General features: G+C 42.0%; 2 protein-coding genes across 7 annotated transcripts; both read left to right on the top strand.

Annotated features, from left to right (window-relative positions):
* The first annotated feature begins 392 nt into the window (after positions 1-392).
* LOC139573531 (lysosomal-associated transmembrane protein 4B-like) lies at positions 393-11,088 on the top strand. 2 transcript variants are annotated; one of them, XM_071397087.1, is made up of 8 exons: positions 393-685; positions 1,470-1,581; positions 2,571-2,644; positions 2,996-3,118; positions 3,313-3,411; positions 6,202-6,297; positions 8,551-8,613; positions 9,759-11,088. In XM_071397087.1, the coding sequence occupies exons 1-8, from the start codon at positions 593-595 to the stop codon at positions 9,840-9,842; spliced, it is 744 nt and encodes a 247-aa protein (XP_071253188.1). In that variant the 5' UTR covers positions 393-592; the 3' UTR covers positions 9,843-11,088. The 2 variants fall into 2 exon arrangements, with proteins under 2 accessions (XP_071253188.1, XP_071253189.1); XM_071397088.1 differs by lacking the exon at positions 8,551-8,613 and having other exon boundaries at positions 395-685.
* A 959-nt stretch (positions 11,089-12,047) lies between these two features.
* LOC139573526 (matrilin-2-like) lies at positions 12,048-23,791 on the top strand. 5 transcript variants are annotated; one of them, XM_071397047.1, is made up of 13 exons: positions 12,048-12,274; positions 13,739-13,926; positions 16,618-16,826; positions 17,625-17,988; positions 18,117-18,239; positions 18,565-18,693; positions 19,647-19,769; positions 20,163-20,285; positions 20,447-20,569; positions 21,555-21,965; positions 22,107-22,259; positions 22,974-23,066; positions 23,301-23,791. In XM_071397047.1, exons 2-13 carry the CDS (start codon positions 13,788-13,790, stop codon positions 23,354-23,356), a joined length of 2,046 nt encoding a protein of 681 aa, XP_071253148.1. In that variant the 5' UTR covers positions 12,048-12,274; positions 13,739-13,787; the 3' UTR covers positions 23,357-23,791. The 5 variants fall into 5 exon arrangements, with proteins under 5 accessions (XP_071253148.1, XP_071253149.1, XP_071253150.1 ...); XM_071397048.1 differs by having other exon boundaries at positions 12,133-12,274; positions 13,787-13,926; XM_071397049.1 differs by lacking the exon at positions 18,117-18,239 and having other exon boundaries at positions 12,133-12,274; positions 13,787-13,926.
* The last annotated feature ends 1,982 nt before the right edge of the window (positions 23,792-25,773 follow it).

Genomic DNA, 25,773 nt, shown 5'->3' with positions numbered 1-25,773 from the left:
GTTGTGTGTTATGTTGGACCATGTTTATTCTGCACCCTGAATCTTTCTCCACCTGTCTTTGTTCCTCTGGAAATGTCAATTGCTTCCATTTCTCCTTATTGGGGACAGTAATGTCTGTTGAATTATTTAAATTGTGTTTGATACTTGGCCTTTACCTCTGTCTTTATTGTCAGAATGTTCCAAATGCAATAGATTCAAATATGCCCTTTATGTTAATTTCTACCATAAAGATCATAAAGGTATTATTGTGAAGTGTGAATATTCTTATTCAACATATCCCAATAAACATAGCAGGCAGCTACAGTGTAACTGTTTAAATTTCCCGGCTTTGGTGAGGGATGATGGGAACATTATTCTCGAAACAACTAGTTACATCACCGGCTCTTGATCCTATCCAGCTCAGGTCACATGCTCCAATGTTTGCTACTTGCATTAGTTGATCACTAGAGCCGGCGTGAGGCTGTTATCGCTAATTGCAGACGACACCGCGCTTGGCGGAGAAGAAATACACTTCGATCTGTTTGGATTGTTTATCATTAACAGTTAGATATAGATATCTGTGAAGTGCCTCCTCATCCTTGGATTGTAAAATATGATTTCCCCGTGGGACCGATTGCATTCCACCAGATGCTGCCTGTGCTGTCATGTCCGCACGGGCACCGTTATCCTGGGGGTTTGGTATATGGTGAGCATTCACAATCGCTATTATTCACATAACACTATTTAGATTGGCTCAACAACCAACAAAAATGTTATGTTATTATTTGTAGGACGTTTTTCCATGTTACATGTTTTTTTTTATCCAGCAGAAAGTAGTCTCATTGTGATTGGCTGCAAGTGATAACATTTATTTAATGGATTGTTTTGTTAATTATGGACGAACAAGTTATTCCGCTAAGGAGTCCAGGAAGGGGTTAACGTAACCTAACACCAGTGGGGAAAAAACGTTCATGAATTGTTCAGTACACTCAGCCCTATAGGACAGGTTACAGGTCTTGTGTCAGGTAGAAAGAAGCCTTTTAGGCTATGGCAATAATTAATTTTCCATTGTGCACGTAGGGCCTAGGGTATGTAGAATGAATTCAAAAGTTAACGCACCATTACTATCCTTGTGGAGTCTTTCCTACACTCAGCCTACACTGCTGAGTTAGAGGTGGTTCACTCAAATTATAAAATGACTGTTTCCTTACCTGGAACACAGCCAAATAGTTCCTAAGTAAGGAATCCTATAATAAAGTTATTTGGGCGAGCAAGTTATCCCTTTTATAATAAAGGCTGAGCTATTATGTATCTGTATCCTCCGGTCAGTCTGACTGGTCCAGATGTCTTTGTGTTTAGCTGATCAATGCCATCAAATGCTTGTGGAGCCTTTCCTTCATGTTGAAGTTGATCTATTAATGTGTATCCTATTCCTATCTTGTTTGTCAGTCTAAATGTCCATATGGTCCTTATGTCTTAATGTCCTTTAGCTGATCAATGCGGTGGTGTTACTCATCCTCGTCACGGCCCTGGGTGATCCTGACCAGTACCATCTGACCAGCGCTGAGCTGGCTAACGACTTAGATGACATGGATGACGCCAGTAAGTAGCCTACAGCTTTATGCTGGGATAGATGTGTGTGACGTTGCATAGGCCTGCCCACGCCTCCTTAGTAGCCTGACGGGCCAGTGTGTTTGTGCTCTAGCCAACTCCTCTGAGTCTGTTGTATAATGTGATGACAACGATGGACACTACTATGGCGTTATATATCAATGCCAAAACGACTGGTTTTATAAGTCACTTTATATCATTGAAAGCAGCCAATAGTCAGTATTTCTCTCACTTCACAATAAAGCAGATCAAATCTCTCAGTCCGTGGGCACACATGTCTAATGTTCAGTTGTGTTGGGAATTTTCACAAACTTGCTAAATCAGCTAGGTCTTGCCCAGGTTGGAAGTGAACTGTAGCGGCATATGCTGGCCAAATTGACATTTCTGCCATTGGCTGTCGGTACAGTAGTGTCTGATTGAAACTGACTGAGTTGACCCAGTTCCGGTCAGATTAAGCGGTCCTGTGATCTCTTTTGCCATTGGTCCAACTGGCCCTGCATTAGGCCTGCCATAGAAATATAATTACTAGAACGGCCATCCCTGTTCAAATCAATGTGCCATGATAGGTGGAACTGCAAATTTCTACGAGGAAGGCAGTTCAGGCTAGTTACAGAACTAAAGCAGACTGGCTTTTGTTCTGTTCTGTTGGAGCAGACTACTGTGTTCTCTGGGCTGTGCACAGATGGACAGGATTACTGTGACGCTGAGTCGGTGACATAGTATTCTTGTTTTCTGTGAAATCCACTCAATGTCATAGTATCAAGATCAGGTTACATCTACACAGAGCAAGTTGGGTCATGTTCACATAATCAGTGTCAAACTAGGAATGAGCTGAGTTTATTATAGGCTTATAAATTACTGAGATTAATTCAATTACCATCCAAGGACAAAACACCAAGTGATTTTCTCATCATTTGCTACAGTTATTAATTTATTTGAATGCAGACCTTGTATACAGTATGATTTCCCTTCTATTCCAGACATGTGTATTGCTTCAGCGATCTCGTTGCTGATGATACTAATTTCTGGGATGGCGACCTACGGTGCGTATAAGGTAAGCAAACGTCACATCAATAGCGTTCTGCTGTTGCTTGTACTGGTATACTATGTCTGCTCTCATAAGAATGAATACAGATGAAGACACTAGGAGGAATTGTCCAAATATAGTTTAAAACAAAACGTTCAAATCAAGATTTACAGACATGGTCTTGAATGGCTGGGTCCCACTAGAGTAAGTTCACCAAACCTCCCACCAGAAACACATTGATTTACGTTTAATGCATCGGTCAGAACGTTTTGTTTGAATCTTAGTTTTTTCAGATAGATATATTAGTCTTTCCTGCAGCTGCAGCTCTTCAGATGCTATTCCCTCATGACTAACATAAAACTGGTTTTCCTGTTTCAGCAACATGCTGCTTGGATCATCCCATTCTTCTGCTACCAAGTCTTTGACTGTGCCCTGAACACCCTGGTGGCTGTTAGTATTGTGGTCTACCCCAACACCATACAAGATTACCTCCAACAGCTGGTAAGAAGGACTCCAAAGTCAAACTCTTATTCTAATAAAGTGCCTGACATGACACTCTATTGCCTGTATAATGCACTAGATAGTGCACCATATAAGGAATTGGGTGCCATTTTGGATGTAGCCACCACACTCTCTACCCCCAATCTCACTGCAGCTGATGTTGTCTGTCTGACTGTCTGGTGTCACCCTCACAGCCTGAGAACTTCCCCTACAAAGAGGACATCATGGCCATGAGCAACGTGTGCCTGGTCTTCATCGTGCTCCTCTTCATCGGATGCATTCTCACCTTCAAGGTAACTGCTACTGAACTGACACACACACACGCAAATTTCCCTACCACAGATTCCTAACACATTGTATAATTTGTGTTACTTACTGTATGAGTGACAAAACAGTGCTTATGCTGTATGAGAGGAAAATGATGTTCATCTGGGGAAGTTATCCAGGTTATTTTTATGGCAGAAACCCTTGCGGATGGACAGAGGATTCTGCAGCGGTTCAAACATCTGGCAGGAGCCATTTCACAAGGCTGTTGTTTTCATAACACTATAATGGGAGCCATTGAGGCAGTACCCTCGTCAGTGTTGCTCTTGGCCCATCCAGGTTAGAGAGCTTTCACATGATGCCAACGTCCCACCACACTATACAACTCTGTTTCATGGCATTGTAAAAGCCCCTCTAAATGGCCTGCTAGTTCTATTAGGCTGCTGCTACAGAACTCCTGTGTCGTACAAAGACCATCCAGATGGAGGGAAACAGATTGAGAGAAAGAGGGTGTGGTTTATTTTGATAGACTTCAGTAAGGCTCTGTGTCACCATGTAAAACTGTGGAGATGCCTTACTGAGAGCATCTTAATGCAAATATGCTATAATAATGAGGATGACCACACGTTTCTATTACTTCTGGTCCAATCCAAAAGTAAGGGTTGATACGTAGCTCAGCTGTCAGTGGTTGATAATTGTTCTGTATAGATGTTGCTACCTCTACCAGCATATCATCCACAGAGGATTGACGATTGTATGTGAGTTTAGCACGTTGAGTAATGTCTTTTGGAATCTCTTCCAGAATGTCTATAAACAGTATACCATATGGAGGTCTACAGTTTTTACTGCATATTGTTGAAGAGCCCGTAAAATTGACAATTCAATTCATTGAAGTGGTGTGTGCAGTGGGATATATAGTGCATTCAGAAAGTATTCAGACCCCTTCACTTTTTCCACATTTTATTCTAAAATTGATTGAATAAAACATTTTCTTAAGCAATCTACACACAATACCCCATAATGGCAAAGCGAAAACAGGTTTTTAGAAATGTTTGCACATTTATTAAAAATAAAAAACAGATACCTTATTTACATAAGTATTCAGACCCTTTGCCATGAGACTCGAAATTGAGCTCAGGTGCATCCTTTTTCCATTGATCATCCTTGAGATGTTTCTACTATTTGATTGGAGTCCACCTGTGGTAAATTCAATTGAATGGACATGATTTGGAAAGGCACACACCTGTCTATAAAAGGTCCCACAGTTGACAGTGCATGTCAGAGCAAAAACCAAGCCATGAGGTTGAAGTAATTGTCCGTAGAGCTCCGAGACAGGATTGTGTCGAGGCACAGATCTGGGGAAGGGTTCCAAACATTTCTGTAGTATTGAAGGTTCCCAAGAACACAATTGCTCCACCATTCTCAATTGGAAGAAGTTTGGAACCACCAAGACTCTTCCTAGAGCTGGCCGCCCGGCCAAACTGAGCAATCGGGGGAGAAGGGCCTTGGTCAGGGAGGTGACCAAGAACCCGATGGTCACTTTGACAGTGTTCCAGAGTTTCTCTGTGGAGATGGGAGAACCTTCCAGAAGGAGAACCATCTCTGCAGCACTCCACCAATCAGGCCTTTATGGTAGAGTGGCTAGACGGAAACCACTCCTCAGTAAAAGGCACATGACAGCACACTTGGAGTTTGCCAAAAGGCATCTAATGAACTCTCAGACCATGAGAAACAAGATTCTCAGGTCTGATGAAACCAAGATTGAACTCTATGGCCTGAATGCCAAGCGTCACGTCTGGAGGAAACCTGGCACCATCCCTACAGTGAAGCATGGCGGTGGCAGCATCATGCTGTGGGGATGTTTTTCAGTGGCAGGGAATGGGAGACTAGTCAGGATCGAGGAAAATATGAATGGAGCAAAGTACAGAGGTCTTTGATGAAAACCTGCTCCAGAGCGCTCAGGACCTCAGACTGGGGCGAAGGTTCACCTTCCAACAGGACAATGACCCTAAGCACACAGCCAGGACAACGCGGGAATGGCTTTGGGACAAGTCTCTGAATGTCCTTGAGTGGCCCAGCCAGAACCCGGACTTGAACCCGACCTGAAAATAGCTGAGCAGCGACCCTCCCCATCCAACTTGAGAGAGCTTGAGAGAATCTGCAGAGAAGAATGGGAGAAACTCCCCAAATGTAGGTGTGCCAAGCTTGTAGCGTCATACCCAAGATGACTCAAGGCTTTAACCGCTGCCATTAGGTGCTTCAACAAAGTACTCAGTAATGGGTCTGAAAACATATGTAAATGTTATATATAGAAATGTGCAAATTCTAAAAACCTGTTTTTGCTCTGTCATTATGGGGTATTGTGTGTAGATTGATGGGGAGGGGGCAATTTAATCCAGTTTAGAATAAGGCTGTAACGTAACAAAATGTGGAACAAGTCAAGGGGTTTGAATACTTCCCGAATGCACTGTGTATATATACAGCTGAGCTCAGTCCTAGTCTGTTTTATAGGTGCCAACTGGTTTACCAGATGATGTTGTTTGGCTGGACAGGACAGAACCCCAGAAAGCTACATGAGCTTGTTTTTGTGCCACTCTCCTGAAGGAGCTGTACTATACTATACCTTTCTGCAATGGACTGGACATTGAGTCTTGTAGTTTTGTGAATGAATGAAACCCCTCTGCATTTGGCTGGATATTGAATCTTAATGCTTTCTGAATTTATTAATATTTAGCCTTTGACAGATACTGTACCTTAACTTTATCAGCAGCTGACATTTCTTTTCTTTTATGTCTTTGATAATGGTTTTCCCTTTGCAGGCGTACCTGATAGCGTGTGTGTGGAACTGCTACCGGTATGTGCGTGCAAGAAGCACCACAGAAGTCCTGATATACGTCACTACTAATGACACCACGGTAAGTCACAGGACACACGCATCTATTTCAATTGCTGTACAGTACATAAATTACAATTCCTACATTATGACATGGTGGGTTAGTTTTTTTATTTTCTACCAGTCTGCTGTAGTTACTACAGGGTAATTCAATGTAGTATATTTCCTCTGTTCAGTCAGTTGGGTTTGAAAGAAACTGATATATACTCAAGACAAACCACCTCTGTGAATGCTAACCACCTTTTTGACAGTTATATTTTTCCAGAAATATCGACATTGCATTTACTCCTACAATAATATGTTGTAATTTCCAACTCAAACAGCAGCTGAAAAAATATACTGTTTCTGTTATTCACTCTAACCCTTTGCTTGCAAAGTTGAAAACAATCTAGATGTTTACCAGTGTTGTACTGTCATAATATATATCTTTGTATTCATATGATACATCTCATCTATTCTATAATTACCCATCCCTCCCTTCCTCATAACCTCCCTCTGCTTTGTGCTTTTCATTCTGGAGAAATCTTTAGATAAATGTTTTTTATGATAGATTTATCTCGGTGTGATGCTATTGTGTGTTTACAAAGAAAACATAGAAACCTCTCATCCAATGGAAAAAGGATTCACTTATTCCAGGTCACGGATCAGGTTCATATTATGCGTAGGTTAGGTTCCCCTCAAGACGGTGAGGGAGAGCACATTCCAACAGTAAAGCCATCATGTCAGAGTAGGAAGGGAGTATAAAGTTGTAGTAAGTTGTGCTTTAGTAAAGGGCTTTGCGTGGATGAGGCTCCAGTCCACACTGGCAAACTCATTAATATGGCTACAGTACATTGGCCACCTACTCAATGAAAAGATCTCGGTCTGTCTCTCTCTCTCTCCTACTGGTATCATATAGCCCAAGCTTGGCCAACTGGTCGCTTATCCCTCTGCTTCCGCTGCAGATATTACAAAACGTTATCCACTGTTGAACCAGGGGAGGGGAGAAATACAGCCTGAAAACATGGCAAGGATCTAGTTTAGCGATCAGACCATTGCAGCACTGCTCATCCAGCTAGCTTGGGGGAAGAGGATTACTGTGTGATTTCACAATGCAGGTGTAGGAGAGGAGAGTGAGGAGTTGTCAGAACAGTGTTTGTACCTCAACGATGAGAGTCAGAACAATACCATTATCAGGACTTTTTGTTCTACCAGTATGTGTCACTATACAATGTTGTAATTGACAAGAGTTTGATATCTAAAAGGGACGAAGTAGGCTTATGTAAATTAGATTTTTATTTGTCCCCAGAATATAAACCTTACATTCCAAGCCACTACGAATGGTTCATGATGCTCGTGGTTTGTTTTGAACATGGAGAGCACGGGTCGGCTATAGGTGGCCCGCAACTTTTTACTGTTTCAGCTTAAAATGCACAATCTCTTTTTGGGCTTAGTTGTGGTCAATTTACAGTGTACAAATTATTTTTATGTACCGGCCCCCAGACCATCCCCTCCGACCAAAAATCGGAATCTAGTTTTTGTACCATGTTGTGTTGCTACTGTGTTGTTGTCATGTTGTGTTGCTACCATGCTGTGTTGTCATGTTGCTGCCATGTTGTGTTGTTGTCTTAGGTCTCTATTTATGTAGTGGTGTCTCTTGTCATGATGTGTGTTTTGTCCTACATTATTATTTTTTTATCCCCCGTCCCCGCAGGAGGCCTTTTGCCTCTTGGTAGGCCATCATTGTAAATAAGTATTTGTTCTTAATTGACTTCCCTATTTAAAGAAAAAAGAATTGCCTACCCCTGATGTAGAGGAATGACGTGATGTTTTGGTCTAGAGAAGCTGAGGCCCTTCTGGTCCTCCTGATGTGTAAAACACCTTAGCTCTAAAGGGACTGGACGAGACTGCTCTTTTTAACCATTAAAATCATTAGTCAAATGTGCTAGAAAAACAACATACTGCCTGCCATGCTTTCCGTAGGTCTAGGCTTTTCAATTAAGGCTTTCAACTTGCCCACTGCAAGTGGTCAGACAATATTCTGGTAGACCACCAGTCTACGGGAGTGTTCTGATTCCCTACTTCTCTCCTGAAGTTTGAACTCCCTTACTCCCCTCCTGAACTTAAATGCTGTGGATTGAGGGATTTAGAGGAAGTTTCCTACACCAGTCCATTCCTTTTAAATCTATAGTGGGGATTGACCGACTGCACACTTCATGTATAAAGGTAGACTGCAGCCATCTGTGTATTATTGACAGGTTATTATAATCAGGGATACTGCATTGCCTTCCGACAGGTGGCGTCACTCCTACACGACGCTAAGCCCTCGATCAGAGCAGATGGAGTCGCGCTATCTGACGTAAGACAATATTGGGGATAGCCTACTGTAGATGTGATGTCTTCCACATTAGGAAAGTCGGTATGTCTGGACTGAGCGGAGCCACCGAGGGGGCGGTTTTCCAGACACACATTGCTTTTTAGTCCAGGACTAGACCTAATCTGTGTCCGGGAAGCCACACCGTGAAGTATAGCTTCAGGACATTAAGCACAATGTGTAGTGTTAAATCACTGGTCTGAGATCAGAAAGGTCCACCATGACATGGACTCCAGTTTGGACTGTAATGCCATTATGCCCCTAACCAGTGCCTTACTGTTGTGTGTGAGGATGACAATGGCATACTCTAACCATATTTTACAGTATCCTCTGCCGGTGTTGTCCAGCGAAAATGCATTGAATCATAGATGTTGCGTACAGTATGTCTCTGTGTCAGTAGGAAAACCAGGATGGGTTACATACATCTGAGACACACACACACACGGCCAGACATTTCCCATGATAGTATTTGGTTGGTTCCCCAGAGAGAGTGTAGTAGTCTGAAGAGGGAATATCTGAGACGGAGTTGTACTTTACCTCATCAAAGACATAGAGGAACTGGCTGACTGAACCTGACTCATGTCAGTCAGATAGGATGTGAATGTGGTCTGCAGTGGACTTGCCTTGCTGCCTGAGAACCACAGTCACAGCCTGGAATCCAAACTGAATATCACTCTGTTTCACTTCACTGATTTCAGTCTGGACCTGCTCCAATAGATTTGGACCACATTCATGACCCTCTCTATAGATTTGGCCTCTCGATAAACTTGCACCATATTCATTCACGGTCTCCCTTTCTCCCTCTTCGTCTTCTCTCTGTTCTCCCATCCAGACTATTATATAATCATTACAGATCTGTTTTGAAATCCTCTGTCATCCTCTTTATATATGACCATCGTGTCACTTCTGGGAGCTCACACTATTTTCACTTTATCCTCAAGAGTATATTTGACCAACTGCTGTTTGACCAACTACCAATATGCAGCCTACTATATTACTGCTTGTAGTCTTTGCCAGTGACAAAAAACAATATATTCTAACCATGTTAAACAGTTTTGAACACTTTGTGTTCTGTTGTCAGTCACACATTAAAAGACACTGGTCTTGATCACCCTTTTCTGTATTCCCAGGTACTGTTACCCCCATACGATGACACCATGTCTATTCCATCCAAGAACGCTCCTCCCCCCTACGGGGCACCCTACATAGCATGAAGAACCTGGGCCGCTGTTCTGCTGACCGACTGGACCCCTTGTTACTACAGCAACCTGACATTCCAACCAGACCTGGGACAACAAATATGATTTGTTTTCTTTCCAATACACTATGCATTTTATAGTTGGCATTTGATAACTGTCACACTGGGTGTGTGGTGTTAGCAGTATTTTAATGAAGTTTTAAAATATATATACTTTGACCCAGGCCCCAATACTACTGATTCTTTCCAAAACATTTAACCTACACACATTTACTTACTTACCTGTTACTGTGATACTGTTTAACATTATACTGTTTATTTGGAGTTATTTGTTTTCACTGATCTACAGTTGAAATATCGAGCAGGGAAGTGATATGCAACAAAGTTAAAATATGAGAGCGCTAGTAGTGAGTGTAATAGCGGATATATTTTTCTTGCTTGTACTAAACTGTGCTTCTACATGTTCTCTACTGTCAGTCCTAGTCCAAAGGCCACCCACCAGAAACGTGTTTCCATGGTCTATGAAGCAAGTACTTGTGAGAGACCTACACAAATCAAATCAGGCACTGCAACCCCCCCCCCCAAAAAAAATATATTGCCCATGATTTAGGCTGGTCCCAGATCTGTATGTGCGTTGTCATGTATGGCATGACGATTAGAGTCAGAGGAGTTGGCTAAAGCACACACAGATCTGAAAACAGGGAAATGAGGATTGTATCCTCGACTCAAAATATTTATTTGTTCTGCCCATGATCACTGTTCGTTGTTGGATTGCCTTTACAAACAACTTCCTTTCTGATAGGGTGCACTGAGAGAATGTATGAAGTGTTGCTATGCACGGAAGGATTCCAAAGATTCAAAGCACCTGCCTGTAATCTAACTGAGATGATCGAAGCGCAGAAGTCATATCACCAAGTTACTCGTACGTTATTGTTTAGTGTGTATAGAAAACTGTCATTATCCTGAATTATTACAACAGGACTGTGTTGAGTTGACCTTTATTTTAAAGGTTGAGTTTTAGGACTTGTACATTTGATCTTATGTCTGTGTTGATTCCAATAAAGGAAAAAGTGGTGGTCCTGTTTTTTCAATTAAGCCAATGTAAGCAGACTGGTCTGCTCTGCCGGATGCAGTTATTGGCAAGCTGTTCCCCAAACGGGGGATGTCCTCTGAGGACTCAGTCACATTTAACCGTCTGCTGCTGCAGCATAAAAAGACACTGAAGTTATATTTATTTGTCCATTAAAAACACATTTAATTGACGGACAGATCTTGTGCTTTTATTTTGGATTCATAAGTATGCTGTTTGTTGTATTTACTGTGCATCTCATTTTAATATGTTGTACACTTTATCACTTCTAAGGCAGGGGCTACGGTTCTGTTTTTCAAAAGGGGTTTGAGACAAATCCAGTATAGTATTATTGTGTTACATTACATCACTGCTTGGTAGGCCTATGAGATGACAACCAAAGGGAAAAGTCAAGGACTAAAAGGCCTAGTTTTTTCTTCGACTGGCACTAATTCTGTCATCATTTCCTTACCTCATAAACCTGAATAACGGAAATTCTCTAGGAAACTTGGAAACTATTTGGCAATTGACTTTAAGAGCTGTTAGGGCCATAACGTTGTCATTGTAAGACAGGTAGTCTGTTTTCAGGATGATTGACGTTAAGAGCACTGAAAGCACTGCTTCAGACCCCTTTTCCATAAACTGCTGCCTTACTGTTTCCTTCTGTTCATTGTGGGGAGTTCACCCAGATGTCTTCCAGGTACAGTAACCTCCTTACACTGTAGCTTGGACCACCATTGGACCAGGACCACAGTACAATAGTTGAACTATCTGACCATTGGCAAAACCAATACGCTTGTCATTTACTTTGAAAAATGTACAGTACAGTTGAGTTGTAGACACACTTATCGCCTTTTCACAATGCTATTTGTCAGATGTAAGAACAATAGATGGGATATCTGTTTGATTATTGGTCACTATTTCTGATCAAAGAAGATCATATGGTTACCAAAATGCTTGGTCGGCTCAGTTGAAGATGTCTTGATTGTGATTCACATACTAAAATGATAGTTTAAACTGATAACCTACTGTATGAAAACATGAAGATTAGATCCATACAATTTTTTTTTATCCAAATGTCTCCAATAGGAGGCTTCCCGCCCCAGGTTAGAGCCAGACTGAGGTAAGGCAGCTAAGAGTAAATACAGAAGCAGTCAGTCCCAGAGGAGAGGGGGCAAGTCTAATGCACGTGCATAGAGAGAGAGAGAGAGAAAGCTAAAGAACATCTGCATATTCTCTGACTGACTGCACAACCACAACAGTCACCAGCTTGACTCACTCGCCCAGGTGGATTTCCTTTTCCTGCTTCACTTATTTTTAAAACATTTAATTTAGATATACTGGCAGATCTTTTCACAAAACTTTATTTTGATATTAAGGTAAGGAGACTTTTGATATTTTGATGTTATTTTCAATAGTTAGTGTTGTCACACTGCAGCATGAAACCCCATGACAGATGTAGTGTTTACCACACAGAATCTCGGAAGCTCGAAGATGACAATTACATTTTTTAATAGAAGTCAACATGATTCAGATTCCACATTAGACTGTGTTTGATTGAGATTCAATATGGCCATGACAAAAGGTTAAAAAATACTGTAGTTTGTAATGGTTTTTTTAGGACTTCACTTGTATATGGTCCATCTTCATGTTCAATTACAGACTGAATGAGTAATAGCAACAACTGTTGTATCGATCTCTGGCATGTGCTGGCTCTTGTTTTCACTGGTTTTTCACTTACCTAATGTTTGTGCAGCTGTGGTAGTTGAACAGGATGTTCCATGAGTGTGTGACCCTGCTTGCTTCAGGTCCCTGACAGTCATAAACATGTCTGGTACACCTATGCAGCTCAGACCTGTGAACAGACTAAGGAACAACTCAGTGTAATCATCTTGTCACTCGGTCTAAGGCACTGCATCTCAGGCCCTAAGGTGTCACTACAGATACCCTGGTTCGAATCCAGGTTGTATCACAACCAGTTGTGATTGGGAGTCCCATAGGGCGGTGCACAATTCAGCGTCATCTGGGTTTGGCCGGTGTAGCCCGTCATTGTAAATAAGAATTTGTTCCTAACTGACTTGCCTAGTTAAATGGAACACAGAACACATGTGTTCTAGAATGGGCATGGCTATGTCTCTTAAAGCCATGGAACACAACTACTGTATGTCTGTCAGAATGGCCCGTACAGTCAACAGCTGCCTGAGTGTTGTGTGTAGCAGCAGGGTGTATGAAGCGTTCTAAATGGGAGCAATAACAGATGGCTCTGCAGAGAGCTGACAGAGGAACAGTTTGCTGTGTATTATAGACCACTTTAAATCACTGCAAACCACCTGTACCACCTAAACATCTCAACTCAGAGTGGAGTTTAGTTCCATGTATTAATAACTCCAGGAGACACCCAGGAGCTGCCAATGTTACATTTCAGTTCATAAACTGAAGGGAACTGGTGCATGTTTTTATATTAGATTGTGGACCTCCCTCACTGGTAGCTTGGGTCTGGAATGTGTTGTATACATTGTAGCTGTAGGCTGCGTCTTGGCACCATTTTCCCTATAAAGTGCACTACTTTTGACCATTATAGACAATAAGGGGCCATTTGGGACAAAGCCCTAATCGTACTGTACGGCTGTGACATGGCACCCATTCTGGGTTAAGGAGGTGAAATATGAAGCTGTGGTTTCAGGCAGGCAGGAGGTGAAAGTGCTTCCTATTTATAATTCTTCTAGAGTCTGACTGACATCCCATCAACCAGTCTCCCTGTCAGTGACTGGCAGTGTTTGTTGATGTGCACTCATCCTCAGGACTGGAGGTTGAGTTGGTTGTCTCTGCAATTGTTTTACCAGCTGCTGTCTGTCTGTCCACCCATTTGTCCGTGGGTCCCCCTGGTCAAGGATGAGGTCTCTGACCCTTGGGCTCTTTTGCCTGCTCTGCTGCGATGCAGTCCGAGTGGACCACAGAGACAGACGCCGTTCCAGACCATCCGTCCTGTCCACAGGACGCAATGACTCGGCCGCCCAGTCCAACTCAGTGGGTAAGACCAGCAGAGATTACTGGTACTAAAGGAAATGTGGTGCTAGCTAAATACTGTGGTTTGTGTCACAATCAACACTATCAACAAGGAAGGTCCTACAGGTTCTAGTTTTGTCACACCTGGACTACTGTTCAATCGTGTAGTCAGGTGCCACAAAGATGGACCTTGGAAAATTACAATTGTCTCAGAACAGGGCAGCACGGCTGGCCCTTAAATGTGCACGGAGAGCTAACATTAATAATTTGCATGTACATCTCTCATGGCTCAAAGTGGAGGAGAGATTGACTTCATCACTACTTGTTTTTGTAAGAAGTGTTGACATGCTGAATGCACGAGCTGTTTGTTTAAACTACTAGCACACAGCTCAGACACCCATGCATACCCCACAAGACATGCCACCAGAGGTCTCTTTACAATCTCCAAGTCCAGAACAGACTTTTGGAGGCGCACAGTACTACAGTACATAGAGCCATGACTACATGGGACTCTATCCACATCAGGTAACTGATACAAGCAGTAGAATCAGATTTTAAAAAAACTGATAAAAATACTGTGAACAGACACACACAGGCATAGACACACATACACATGATAAGACATGCACTCTACATACATGTACACATGGATGTTGTATTGTAAATATGTGATAGTGGAGTAGTGGCCTGAGGGAACACACTAAATGTATTGGGTAAAGTGTTATGAAATGGAATGTCATGTAATATTTTAAATTGTATGTAACTGCCTTCATATTGCTGGATCCCAGGAAGAGTAATAAACACAAATACAATGGAATATAGTGGAATGCATGGAATATAATGGGACATACAGTACAATATAATGGGACATACGGTACAATATAATGGAATATACGGTATAATATAATGGGACATACAGTACAATATAATGGGACATACGGTACAATATAATGGAATATACAGTATAATATAATAGGACATACAGTACAATATAATGGGACATACAGTACAATATAATGGGACATACGGTACAATATAATGGAATATACGGTATAATATAATAGGACATACAGTACAATATAATGGAATATACAATACAATAAATATAATGGGACATACAGTACAATAAATATAATGGGACATACAGTACAATATAATGGGACATACAGTACAATGTAATGGAATATACAGTACAATGTAATGGAATATACAGTACAATATAATGGGACATACAGTACAATGTAATGGAATATACAGTACAATGTAATGGAATATACAATACAATAAATATAATGGGACATACAGTACAATAAATATAATGGGACATACAGTACAATATAATGGGACATACAGTACAATGTAATGGAATATACAGTACAATCTAAAGGAATATACAGTACAATATAATGGGATATACAGTATAATCTAAAGGAATATACAGTACAATCTAAAGGAATATACAGTATAATATAATAGGACATACAGTACAATATAATGGGACATACAGTACAATATAATGGGACATACGGTACAATATAATGGAATATACGGTATAATATAATAGGACATACAGTACAATATAATGGAATATACAATACAATAAATATAATGGGACATACAGTACAATAAATATAATGGGACATACAGTACAATATAATGGGACATACAGTACAATGTAATGGAATATACAGTACAATATAATGGGACATACAGTACAATGTAATGGAATATACAGTACAATGTAATGGAATATACAGTACAATGTAATGGAATATACAGTACAATAAATATAATGGGACATACAGTACAATAAATATAATGGGACATACAGTACAATATAATGGGACATACAGTACAATGTAATGGAATATACAGTACAATCTAAAGGAATATACAGTACAATATAATGGGATATACAGTATAATCTAAAGGAATATACAGTACAATCTAAAGGAATATACAGTACAATATAATGGGATATACAGTACAATATAATGGGACATACAGTACAATCTAAAGGAATATACAGTACAATTTAATGGGATATACCGTATAATATAATGGGATATACAGTACAATATAATGGAACATACAGTACAATATGATGGAATATACAGACCATATGTGTGTGCACATGTACAGTATGTATATTCATAATTGGTCTGTATTTCACCTCACAGTAAAGATCAAGTAAAATCAATGTCTGACCAGGGGAACTGGTCCTCTCTAGAGGGTATATATGGAGCATGTAGATGTTTTTCTTCTTGTCTTTCCCAGGCTTAGTTTAGTGTTGACTGACCTACAGATTATTACTGGAGGCTAGAGAACTCAGAATCTTTCCTCTGCTCTCAGACTGACTGACTGAGTACACAAAGTAATAATCACTGTCCAAACTCAAAAAGAAAGAATCAACCAGATAGTGTCAGAATGATGTACTACAGTACTTTAAGTAAGACCCAACTTCTGGTTTCTTCATACAGAGAGCCCATGTAAATATCCGTTATATACAGTATAGTAAGACTACTTCCAGTCAGATTATCTGTATGTTCCTCAGAGAGCCCCTGTAAATACTATATTAGAGTTACATTAAGCCTATATACAGTACAATACTTCCATTAAGGCTTTCTTTGTGTTCTCCCCCAGAGAGCCTGTGTAATTATCACATATAGTAGGCCTGGCCTACTGTACCTCCAGTAATGCCTGTGTCTTTCCCCAGAAAGCCTGTGTAAAGGGAAGCCCCTGGATTTTGTGTTCATAATCGATAGCTCCCGCAGCGTGCGTCCCAGCGACTACGAAAAGGTCAAGATCTTCATTACCAACATCCTGGCCTTCCTGGACGTGGGGCCGGAGGCGACGCGCGTCGGGCTGCTGCAGTATGGCAGTGTGGTGCAGAACGAGTTCTCCCTCAACACCTACAGCAGAAAGGTAGTCTAGGCCCTAGGGAACAAGTTATCCCATAACACCTACCTCAGCAAGGTAGCCTGGGGAACGAGTTCTGTCTCAACACCTACAACAGCAAGGTACACTCTTAGAAAACAAGGTGCTATCTGGAACCTAAAAGGGTTCTTCAGCTGTTCCCATAGGAGAACCCTTTGAAGAACCCTTTCTCCCTAAACTACACTTTGAGAAAAAAAGGGTTCCTAAAGGGTTCTTCGTCTGTCTCTTTTTGGTTTCAGGTAAAAACCCTTTTTGGCTCCAGGTAGAACCCTTTTGGTTCCAAGTAGAACCAGTTTGGGTTCCATATAAAACCCTTTCCACAGAGGGTTCTACATGGAACCCAAAATGGTTCTACGTGGAGACAAAAATAGTTTTTTTTAACTTGGAACCAAAAAGGGTTCTCCTATGGGGACAGCTGAAGAACCCTTCTGAAACCATTTTTTCCCCTAAGAATATAGTTTGGGGAACAAGTTCTGTCTCGACACCAACAAGGTAGCCTAGAGAACAGGTTCTCTCTCTCGATGCACTTAGCTGAATAGCCGTTGTGCCCTTGAGCAAAGTACTTCTACCCACAGGGATGTTGCAATGTGGCTGAACTTCCTTCCTCCCAAATGTGTGGTGAGACTGGGAGCAGAAGAAACAGATGGACAATTCAGTACTGTTCTATTCTTTTTACAATATGTTTATTTGGTTTTCCAAGTACAGTTGCTCAGAAACAGTCTGTAACAAGAATCCCCAAAAACCTAACCCACCCACATTAACAAACACAGAACTGTTGTATTCAAGGCAGATGTGGAGCGGGCGGTGAAGGCCATGGACCACCTGGCCACCGGCACCATGACCGGCCTGGCTATCCAGTACACCATGGAGACGGCCTTCACCGAGCCAGAGGGCGCCCGGCCCGCCGACATGCACATCCCCCGCATCGCCATGATTGTAACGGATGGGCGCCCCCAGGACATGGTGGAGGAGGTGGCAGCACAGGCCCGGCAGGCGGGCATCCAGATCTTCGCCATCGGAGTGGGCAGGGTGGATATGAACACGCTGCGGGCCATCGGGAGTGAGCCCCACTCGGAGCATGTGTACCTGGTGGCCAACTTCAGCCAGATAGAGACCCTCACCTCCGTCTTCCAGTCCAATCTGTGTGGAGGTGTTTTCTCTCTGTTCATCTCTCAATACACTCATGTGCTTTAATCATTATATTGATGGAGATTGTAAGGATTTATTATTTGTATGGATGTGTGTGTGTGCATACGTGCATGTGTGTTTATGTATTAGGTACAGACCTGTGCTCTGTGATGGACCATCAGTGTGATCACCTCTGTGTGAGCGCCCCAGCCTCCTATATGTGCCGGTGTAGAAAGGGTTACACCCTTAACTCTGATGGCAAGACCTGCCGCGGTGAGTGAGCAACTTAGTCGACTGTGCTCAACTCTATTATAACAGGCTTGACCACATCATTTGACTAAGAACATGGAAAATATGTTGCTTTTGGACAGACAAACTCACTAGTGGGGAACAAGGAAACAAGTCAGTGGTGTAAATCAGAATCAGTGGGGCCTAGCTGGCTGGGTTAGGGTTTGCCTGTGGGACGGTGCAGTGCTAGGGCTGGTGGAATAGCAGGAGCAGCAGCAGAGGCATAGGGTAAGGGTTAGGGTAAGGGTTAGCTACAGCAGTAGCATTAAATCCTGTCTTTGCCTATGTTGTGGTCCTCCTGGTTCTGTAGCGGAAGACCTGTGTGATGTGGTGGACCATGGCTGTGCCCATATCTGTGCCAATGTGGCAGGGGTACCAGGCTACGAGTGTCGCTGCCGGCTTGGGTATGAACTCAACGAGGACGAGAGGACGTGCCGAAGTGAGATTCTTCGTTTTTCCTCTTTCATTCATTCGCTCTTTATTTATTTTTGTGTGGTTATGACTAAAGTTAACATAGAAAAAAACTGAAAACAAGTAATTTATCTGCTTGTGAAGATTAACCTGAATTGCAGATTTCCATCTGTCATTTCATTGCTCAAATCTGATGGTCTATTATACTGAAAACAATAAATAATTTGTTTTGGGTTACATTTTAGTCCATGGACTGGCTCAGTGATGCAACAACGCTTGACTATTGTAGTGTTCACAATCAGTTCTTTAAGCAGTTGAAGGGATGAATGTCCCAGATCAGTCCAACTCTAATACAGTATTTGGTCTATCTTGTTGCCAGACAGAGGTCCAAGTCCACCCACATTTGGACATGCCCCTAGTGCTCTAGTGGAACTTCAGACTTCAGAGTAGCATAGGGGAGATCTCCAAGAGGAAGTGTGCTTTTTGAATCATCTCACTGGCTGCTGACATATGGGGGAGTGTGTCCAGGGTGTCAGAATACTAAGAGATCATAACACAGCCAGGGTTCCATCTGGTTTGATCTGTGGAAAGGTTTCTACATGGAACCCAAAAGGGGTTCTTCAAAGGGTTCTCCTATGGGGACAGACGAACAACCCTTTTTGGTTCTACGTAGCACCTTTTTTTTTCTAAGAGTGTATGTTCCGATACAAATTGCACAATAAACATTTTAATTAACTTCAGAAAGCACACCTCTTGAGTGTATTACAATCCTAACACGTGTTGGATATTGATTTCAGAGCCCTGTGGGTTAATCAAAACTGTAAGTGCTTAAAAAAAATAGGTAGAAACAACTGGTATTACAGGAAAAAAATAAAATTCCAAATTAAAGGCACCTATTCACTCCTTTATCTCTTGTTAACATCCTGAGAATAATGTATGAATTCAAGCCAATCTATGTGTGTCTCTACCTTTTCCCATCAGGAATAGATTACTGTGACCTGGGGAACCATGGCTGTCAGCATGACTGTGTCAGCTCTTCCGAGTCTTACATCTGTAGATGCACGAGGGGCTATGTTCTCAACCTCGATGGCAAGACCTGCCGCAGTAAGTTCATCACTACTCTGGTTATATGAACTGTGTTACTGTGCTATTAACAACACTGTACTCAACCTCCCCCTCCTGAGATGGCAGTGCCAGTACACCTCTAAAAATGGTTTACAATATATTACATCTAACAAATAAAGCAATCGTAAACTGTTCATTCAAAATATCAGTCGTTGGAGGACTCAGCAACAGAGTGCTGTGCTCACTGTGTGGGCAGTGTTGAGGAAAACATTTGTAATGTATTTATTTGTTGAATGTGGTGAATATGTGAGTCACTGTTATATATAACAGTGTAGAAGTGTTAATTCCCTGAAAGAATATTAGTATGTGTTGTCCCTTTCTCTCTTCTGCCTTGTTTCTATCTCTGTATCTGATGTGACTAACACCTCTCAGAGATTGACCACTGTGCTCTTGGCGACCATGGGTGTGAACATGAGTGTGTGAACACTGAAGATTCATTTTTCTGTAACTGCCATGAAGGCTACATACTCAGACCTGATAATAAAACCTGCAAAAGTAAGTCTCACCTGCTTCACACTAGAATAGTGTATGCTCTCAGTCTCACCTAATACACAGAAATATAACTTGTATTCAACATTTCACTTAGATTTTAACATACTAGCAGGTCTTGCTTATTGACCTCAACAACTGGGTCTGATCACTTTTACTTACTGCAGAGCTTGATCCATGTTCCCTTGGTAACCATGGGTGTGAGCATGACTGTGTGAACACTGAAGACTCATTTGTGTGTAGATGTCGAGAAGGCTACAAACTCAGACCTGATAACAGAACCTGCAAGAGTAAGTCCATGTCTTACTATCAGCTGTGCGGTAACAGATCTTTTGGACATTGCACAGTAATAAGAGGATCTTCTTTATGCATCATGCTGTTTTGGCCCAACGGATTCACATCCCTTTGAATTGATATGTTAGAATGGATGTTTCGTATTAATGCTTATGTGACTGAGGGAAGTTGGACTGCCTTCAAATATACACCTAACTGCCTCTTTTGTAATGGGTCTGACTGTGACTGAGTGTTTTTCCATCCTGGTATTTATATGTTACATAATTTGGATGAGTGTGATTATGAGGTCATGGTTAATCCTGATGCTCCCTCTAGTCCAGGGTGTTCTTTTCCTGGATTAAGAGGAATATTCCATGCTGTTTGACAGTGACAAGCACATGTCGTGAAGGAAGAAAGAGTAGTTCTCGATAAGTAGATAGATGGATATTCATGCACATTATTACCCAATGTTGCATTAAAATGACTGTCTTTGGAACCATGAAGCCTGGAGTAGAGAACACACATTTCCATTATTAATGAGAATTATCCTTATTACTATTTCAACATGACCTGCACCAGGGGCGCAACTTTCACTGGGGAATGGGGGGACATGTCTCCCCCACATTCGGAAATTGCATTTTTGTCCCCACTCCCAGTTTTATCATTGGAATGTGATACAAAACGAGGCAACGTGTGCTTTAGGACCATGCGGACTCCTCCGAGCGGTCGGGTAGGCTGTTGGGAGTGTTTATCTGACTGGATATTTTTTTTTCAAAGAATAATAATAATATGTCCCCGCCACTTCTAAAACCAAAGTTGTGCCCCTGAATGGCACACAGGTCTTCATAATGTTGGGCCATTATTGTAAAATGAGCCAGTTATTAGCCTGTCAGCGACATCGTTTAAGTAATGTAGGCTAGTACTTTCTGCTGCTGTCTTGCCATGGTATAGTTTATTTGGGGCGTCGTGACTTGACAACACTATTTGTCTCTACTATGGCAGAGGCAGTGTGTGGAGATGGAGTGATGGATCTGGTATTTGTAATTGACGGCTCTAAGAGCCTGGGACCGGCCAACTTTGAGCTGGTCAAGCAGTTTGTGAATGGCATCGTGGACTCTCTGGACGTGTCCGGCACGGGCACCCACGTGGGGCTGCTGCAGTACTCCAGTAAGGTCCGCACAGAGTTCATCCTGGGTCAGTATACCTCAGGCCGGGACATCAACAGGGCCGTGTCGCGGATGCAGTACATGGGCAGAGGATCCATGACGGGTGCTGCACTGCGTCACATGTTTGAGTACAGCTTCTCTGCCAAGGAGGGGGCCAGGCCCGACATGCCACGGGTCAGCATCGTGTTCACCGACGGACGATCCCAGGATGATGTGTCGAAATGGGCCACTAAGGCAAAGGATGCTGGTACGGTTTCTTTACGTTGTGTTTGCTGAACTTGATCTGATTGCAGAGCCATTTAAAGAGCCTTTAATAGAGTACCATCTTCTCTTAAAGGAGTCATTCATCCACTTCCTTCTGACCTTTGACCTGCTTCACTGTCCCCAGGTATCACGATATATGCACTTGGTGTTGGTAAAGCCATCGAAGAGGAGCTCAGGGAAATTGCTTCCGAGCCAGATGATAAGCATTTGTACTATGCTGAAGATTTTAGCAGCATGGGAGAAATTACAGACAAATTGAAGTCACGGATATGTAAAGGTACCCTATGAATAAAACACACTCTAAAATAACTTTCTTATTAAAGATCCATCACAGCTACACATTATTAATTATTTCTCACACTTTCCTGCACAGTGCACAAATCCTCTCATCTTGAATAAATTATGAATTCTATAAATACAAATACTGAATCAAAAATGTCCCAAAACCCATCTAAAGTCTTAAAACTAATCAGATTGTTTATGAAGGTGGTGCTTATCGACTTCTATATCATGTTTTATACTTAAGCAATAAGGTCTGAGGGGGTGTGGTACATGGCCAATATACCACGGCTAAGGGCTGTTCTTATGCGCAACGCAGAGTGCCTGTATACAGCCCTTAGCCGTGGTATATTGGCAATATACCATAAACCCCCAAGGTGCCTTATTGCTATTATCACACGGCTGTCAGCCAATCAGCATTCAGAGATCGTACCACCCAGTTTATAATGTGTGTTAGATCGATTTTCTCTCATGCACTGCATTTCAGGAAATATTTATTGAGGAGCCAGTAAGTGCTTTATGTTCAGGGGGAAAATGCTGTACATCTCTGCCACCAGCAGGTGATTTTATGAAGTACAACAGAAACCATACCATTGGAGGCCTATCATTGTACAGTATATTGTGAGGCTCTGGGAATGAATAATTGTATTGCACTTGATCTGTGTCAGTCTGTTCCTAAAAGACAATCCATACTGTGTCTGTCTGTGAACAGAGAAACCCTCCCCTCAAGATATGTGTAAGTGTGAGAACGTGATGCTCTTCCAGAGGCAGGTCAACGAACAGCTTAGGAGACTGACCCAGAATAATATCCTTTACAGCCCTGTGGTGGTGTACATACTTTAGATAAGATATTTAATATTGCCATGACATTGAATGCTTTCCAAATGGTACCCTATTACCTGTATAGTGTGCTACGAGTCCTATCAGCCCTGGTCAAACGTAGTTCACTATAAAGGAAATAGGCTCCCATTTAGGATGCACTCAGTATCTTTAAAATGTGTTTAGTTTCAAATCAATAACTTCCTTAATGTGTAAATACTTGATGTTGTGTCAAAAAGGATGGAGACCCTTGAGAATCAGCTTGGACACGAATGAAGGACAAAGACATTGTTTTCATCTGTTCGTCCTCAACGGATTCTTCTCAACTGGCCTGCGGTGCAAGAGCATTACTAAACTTCAAGGGATAACTTTGAGCTATTTCAGCATGCTACACTGAAATATAATATGGAATATTTTCTACAGTAACTGCTATTTATATTCTGAACAAAACTATGCATTTATGCATGTGGCTGTGGACTGGAGTAAGTGGGGCCAAAAATACTGTATATCTTTGCTACATTCAGTTATCAAAATGTGTTTATTTTTAAAAGTAAAATGTTATTTTGCAGATAACTGCAATTTTTAGATCTAAATATAACTCGTATAAGATACAGTACAACATTTTATAATGACAAATCAAAGTAAAATCACTTTGTATTTCAAGCTAAATACTTTCTATTGCTGTTGTGAATAAAATCTCTGTTGATCTTGCTTGTATTGTACTTTGTGGAACACCAAAATGTGTCACAACGTTTTCAAAGAGCGGAAGATCAAATCATCTGTTAGATTAGGATTGAACCCGACAAGGTTTTTGTATAAAACATTAGAAACAAACATAGTGGTCTTACTGCTGCAATTTCCAACCACACCCCCAAGACTGAGCCGAACAATAGCACACACACAGAGATAGTGAGAATAACAAGAGGAGGATTCTCTATCCAGCCCACTACAGTTGGGAGTTCTCTTTCTCCAGTTAATAGACTAGGTCATACAGACCTATCTATAAATTCATCAAGAGACCTCAATACCACACAACTCTCTACCAACTACAGTAGCTGCCCCACTACTTTATCTGTCTCTTATAACTATTTGCAGGCCTGAGGAAGAATTCTCCATCTGTCCTGCTGTTCCAATAAATGTACAATGCCGATGGTGTGTTCTTTTTCAACCAGGGTAGGAGATTCATGACATTCCAATTCATGTGAATTCTGAATAATCTAACAATGAAATGTTCTGTGTTTATCCTGCTGCATAGATCTAGGCTAGAGTCAGCTGCTCCTTTCCCCCTCCCTGAGAGATCAAGCTTCCCTATGGTGTGAACCTGGCTGGCAGGTCTCTGGTCCCTTGATAACACACCGCCAGGGGTACGTCCCAAATGGCACCCTATTCCCTACATAGTGGGCCCTGATCAAAGGTAGTACACTAAATAGGGAGCCATTTTGGATGCATCCCCGCCAGAGCTTTTGTCTTCCTCTCCCGTCCCTTTACAAAGGTCATGTGTTTCCTGGCCAAACACCAGGCTTTGGTGTTGCTTACAGATACACTGTGATCAGAATATCAAACCAGGGTGTGAGATGAATTCAGAGTGGGTTGGAACCTGTCTGTTGAAGTAGGTACGCTACACTGCACTAAGTGGACCTGTGCAGGGCAGGAGCAGCGGGTGCATGGTATTAGCAAGTGGTGAGGTACACTACATGACCAAAAGTATGTGGACACCTGCTCGTCAAACATCTCATTCAAAAATCATGGACATTAATATGTAGTTGGTCCCCCCTTTGCTGTTATAACAGCCTCCACTCTTCTGGGAAGGGTTTCACTAGATGTTGGAACATTGCTGCGGGACTTGCTTCCATTCAGCCACAAGAGCATTAGTGAGGTTGGGCGAATAGCCCGGGCTCGCAGTCAGCGTTCCAATTCCTCCCAAAGATGTTTGATGGAGTTGAGGTCAGGGCTCTGTGCAGGCCAGTCAAGTTCTTCCACACTGATCTCGACAAACCATTTCTGTATGGACTTCACCTTGTGCACGGGGGCATTGTCATGCTGAAACAGGAAATGGTCTTCCCCAAACTGATCAAAGGCTTGTGTGCCGCTGCTCAGCCATGGAAACCCATTTAATGAAGCTCCCAACTAACAGGTATTGTGCTGACATTGCTTCCAAAGGCAGTTTGGAACTCGGTAGTGAGTGTTGCAACCTAGGACAGAGGATTTTTACACACTTCAGTGGTCCCGTTCCGTGAGCTTGTGTGGCCTACCACTTCGCAGCTGAGCCGTTGTTACTCCTATACGTTTCCACTTCACAATAACAGCACTTACAGTTGACCTGGGCAGCTCTAGCAGGGTAGACATTTGACCAACTGACTTGTTGGAAAGGTTGCATCCTATGACGGTGCCACATTAAAGGTCACTGAGCTGTTCAGTAAGGCGATTCAACTGACAATGTTTGTCTATGGAGAATGCATGGCGGTGTGCCCGATTTTATACACCTGTCAGCAACAGTTGTGGCCGAAATCCACACATTTTAAGGGGTGTCCACATAGTTGTTTATATAGTGTAGAGTTGTCACATGAGAAATATCAGGGGGAAAAAATACACTGTGAACAGATTTGATACAAGACAGCTTATTTCGTGCAGTATCTTGCATGATGTCGCTAGTTGTGTTGGCATGTGATCAGCTCGCCTTTTGCTTTCATCCA

This window comes from Salvelinus alpinus, chromosome 4 (assembly GCF_045679555.1).
Source record: "Salvelinus alpinus chromosome 4, SLU_Salpinus.1, whole genome shotgun sequence".
NCBI classification, from domain to species: domain Eukaryota; kingdom Metazoa; phylum Chordata; class Actinopteri; order Salmoniformes; family Salmonidae; genus Salvelinus; species Salvelinus alpinus.
The sequence above is the reverse complement of the archived record's forward strand: the minus strand, read 5'-3'. Positions and strand labels throughout refer to the sequence as shown.

Coding starts and splice junctions, on each gene's coding strand:
- LOC139573531 (XM_071397087.1), top strand. CDS start 593: ATGATTTCCCCGTGGGACCGATTGCATTCCACCAGATGCTGCCTGTGC. Junction 3,119..3,312: donor AAGATTACCTCCAACAGCTG/GTAAGAAGGACT, acceptor TCACCCTCACAG/CCTGAGAACTTCCCCTACAA. Junction 6,298..8,550: donor TCACTACTAATGACACCACG/GTAAGTCACAGG, acceptor GCCTTCCGACAG/GTGGCGTCACTCCTACACGA.
- LOC139573526 (XM_071397047.1), top strand. CDS start 13,788: ATGAGGTCTCTGACCCTTGGGCTCTTTTGCCTGCTCTGCTGCGATGCA. Junction 13,927..16,617: donor CGCCCAGTCCAACTCAGTGG/GTAAGACCAGCA, acceptor GTCTTTCCCCAG/AAAGCCTGTGTAAAGGGAAG. Junction 22,260..22,973: donor GAAGTCACGGATATGTAAAG/GTACCCTATGAA, acceptor GTCTGTGAACAG/AGAAACCCTCCCCTCAAGAT.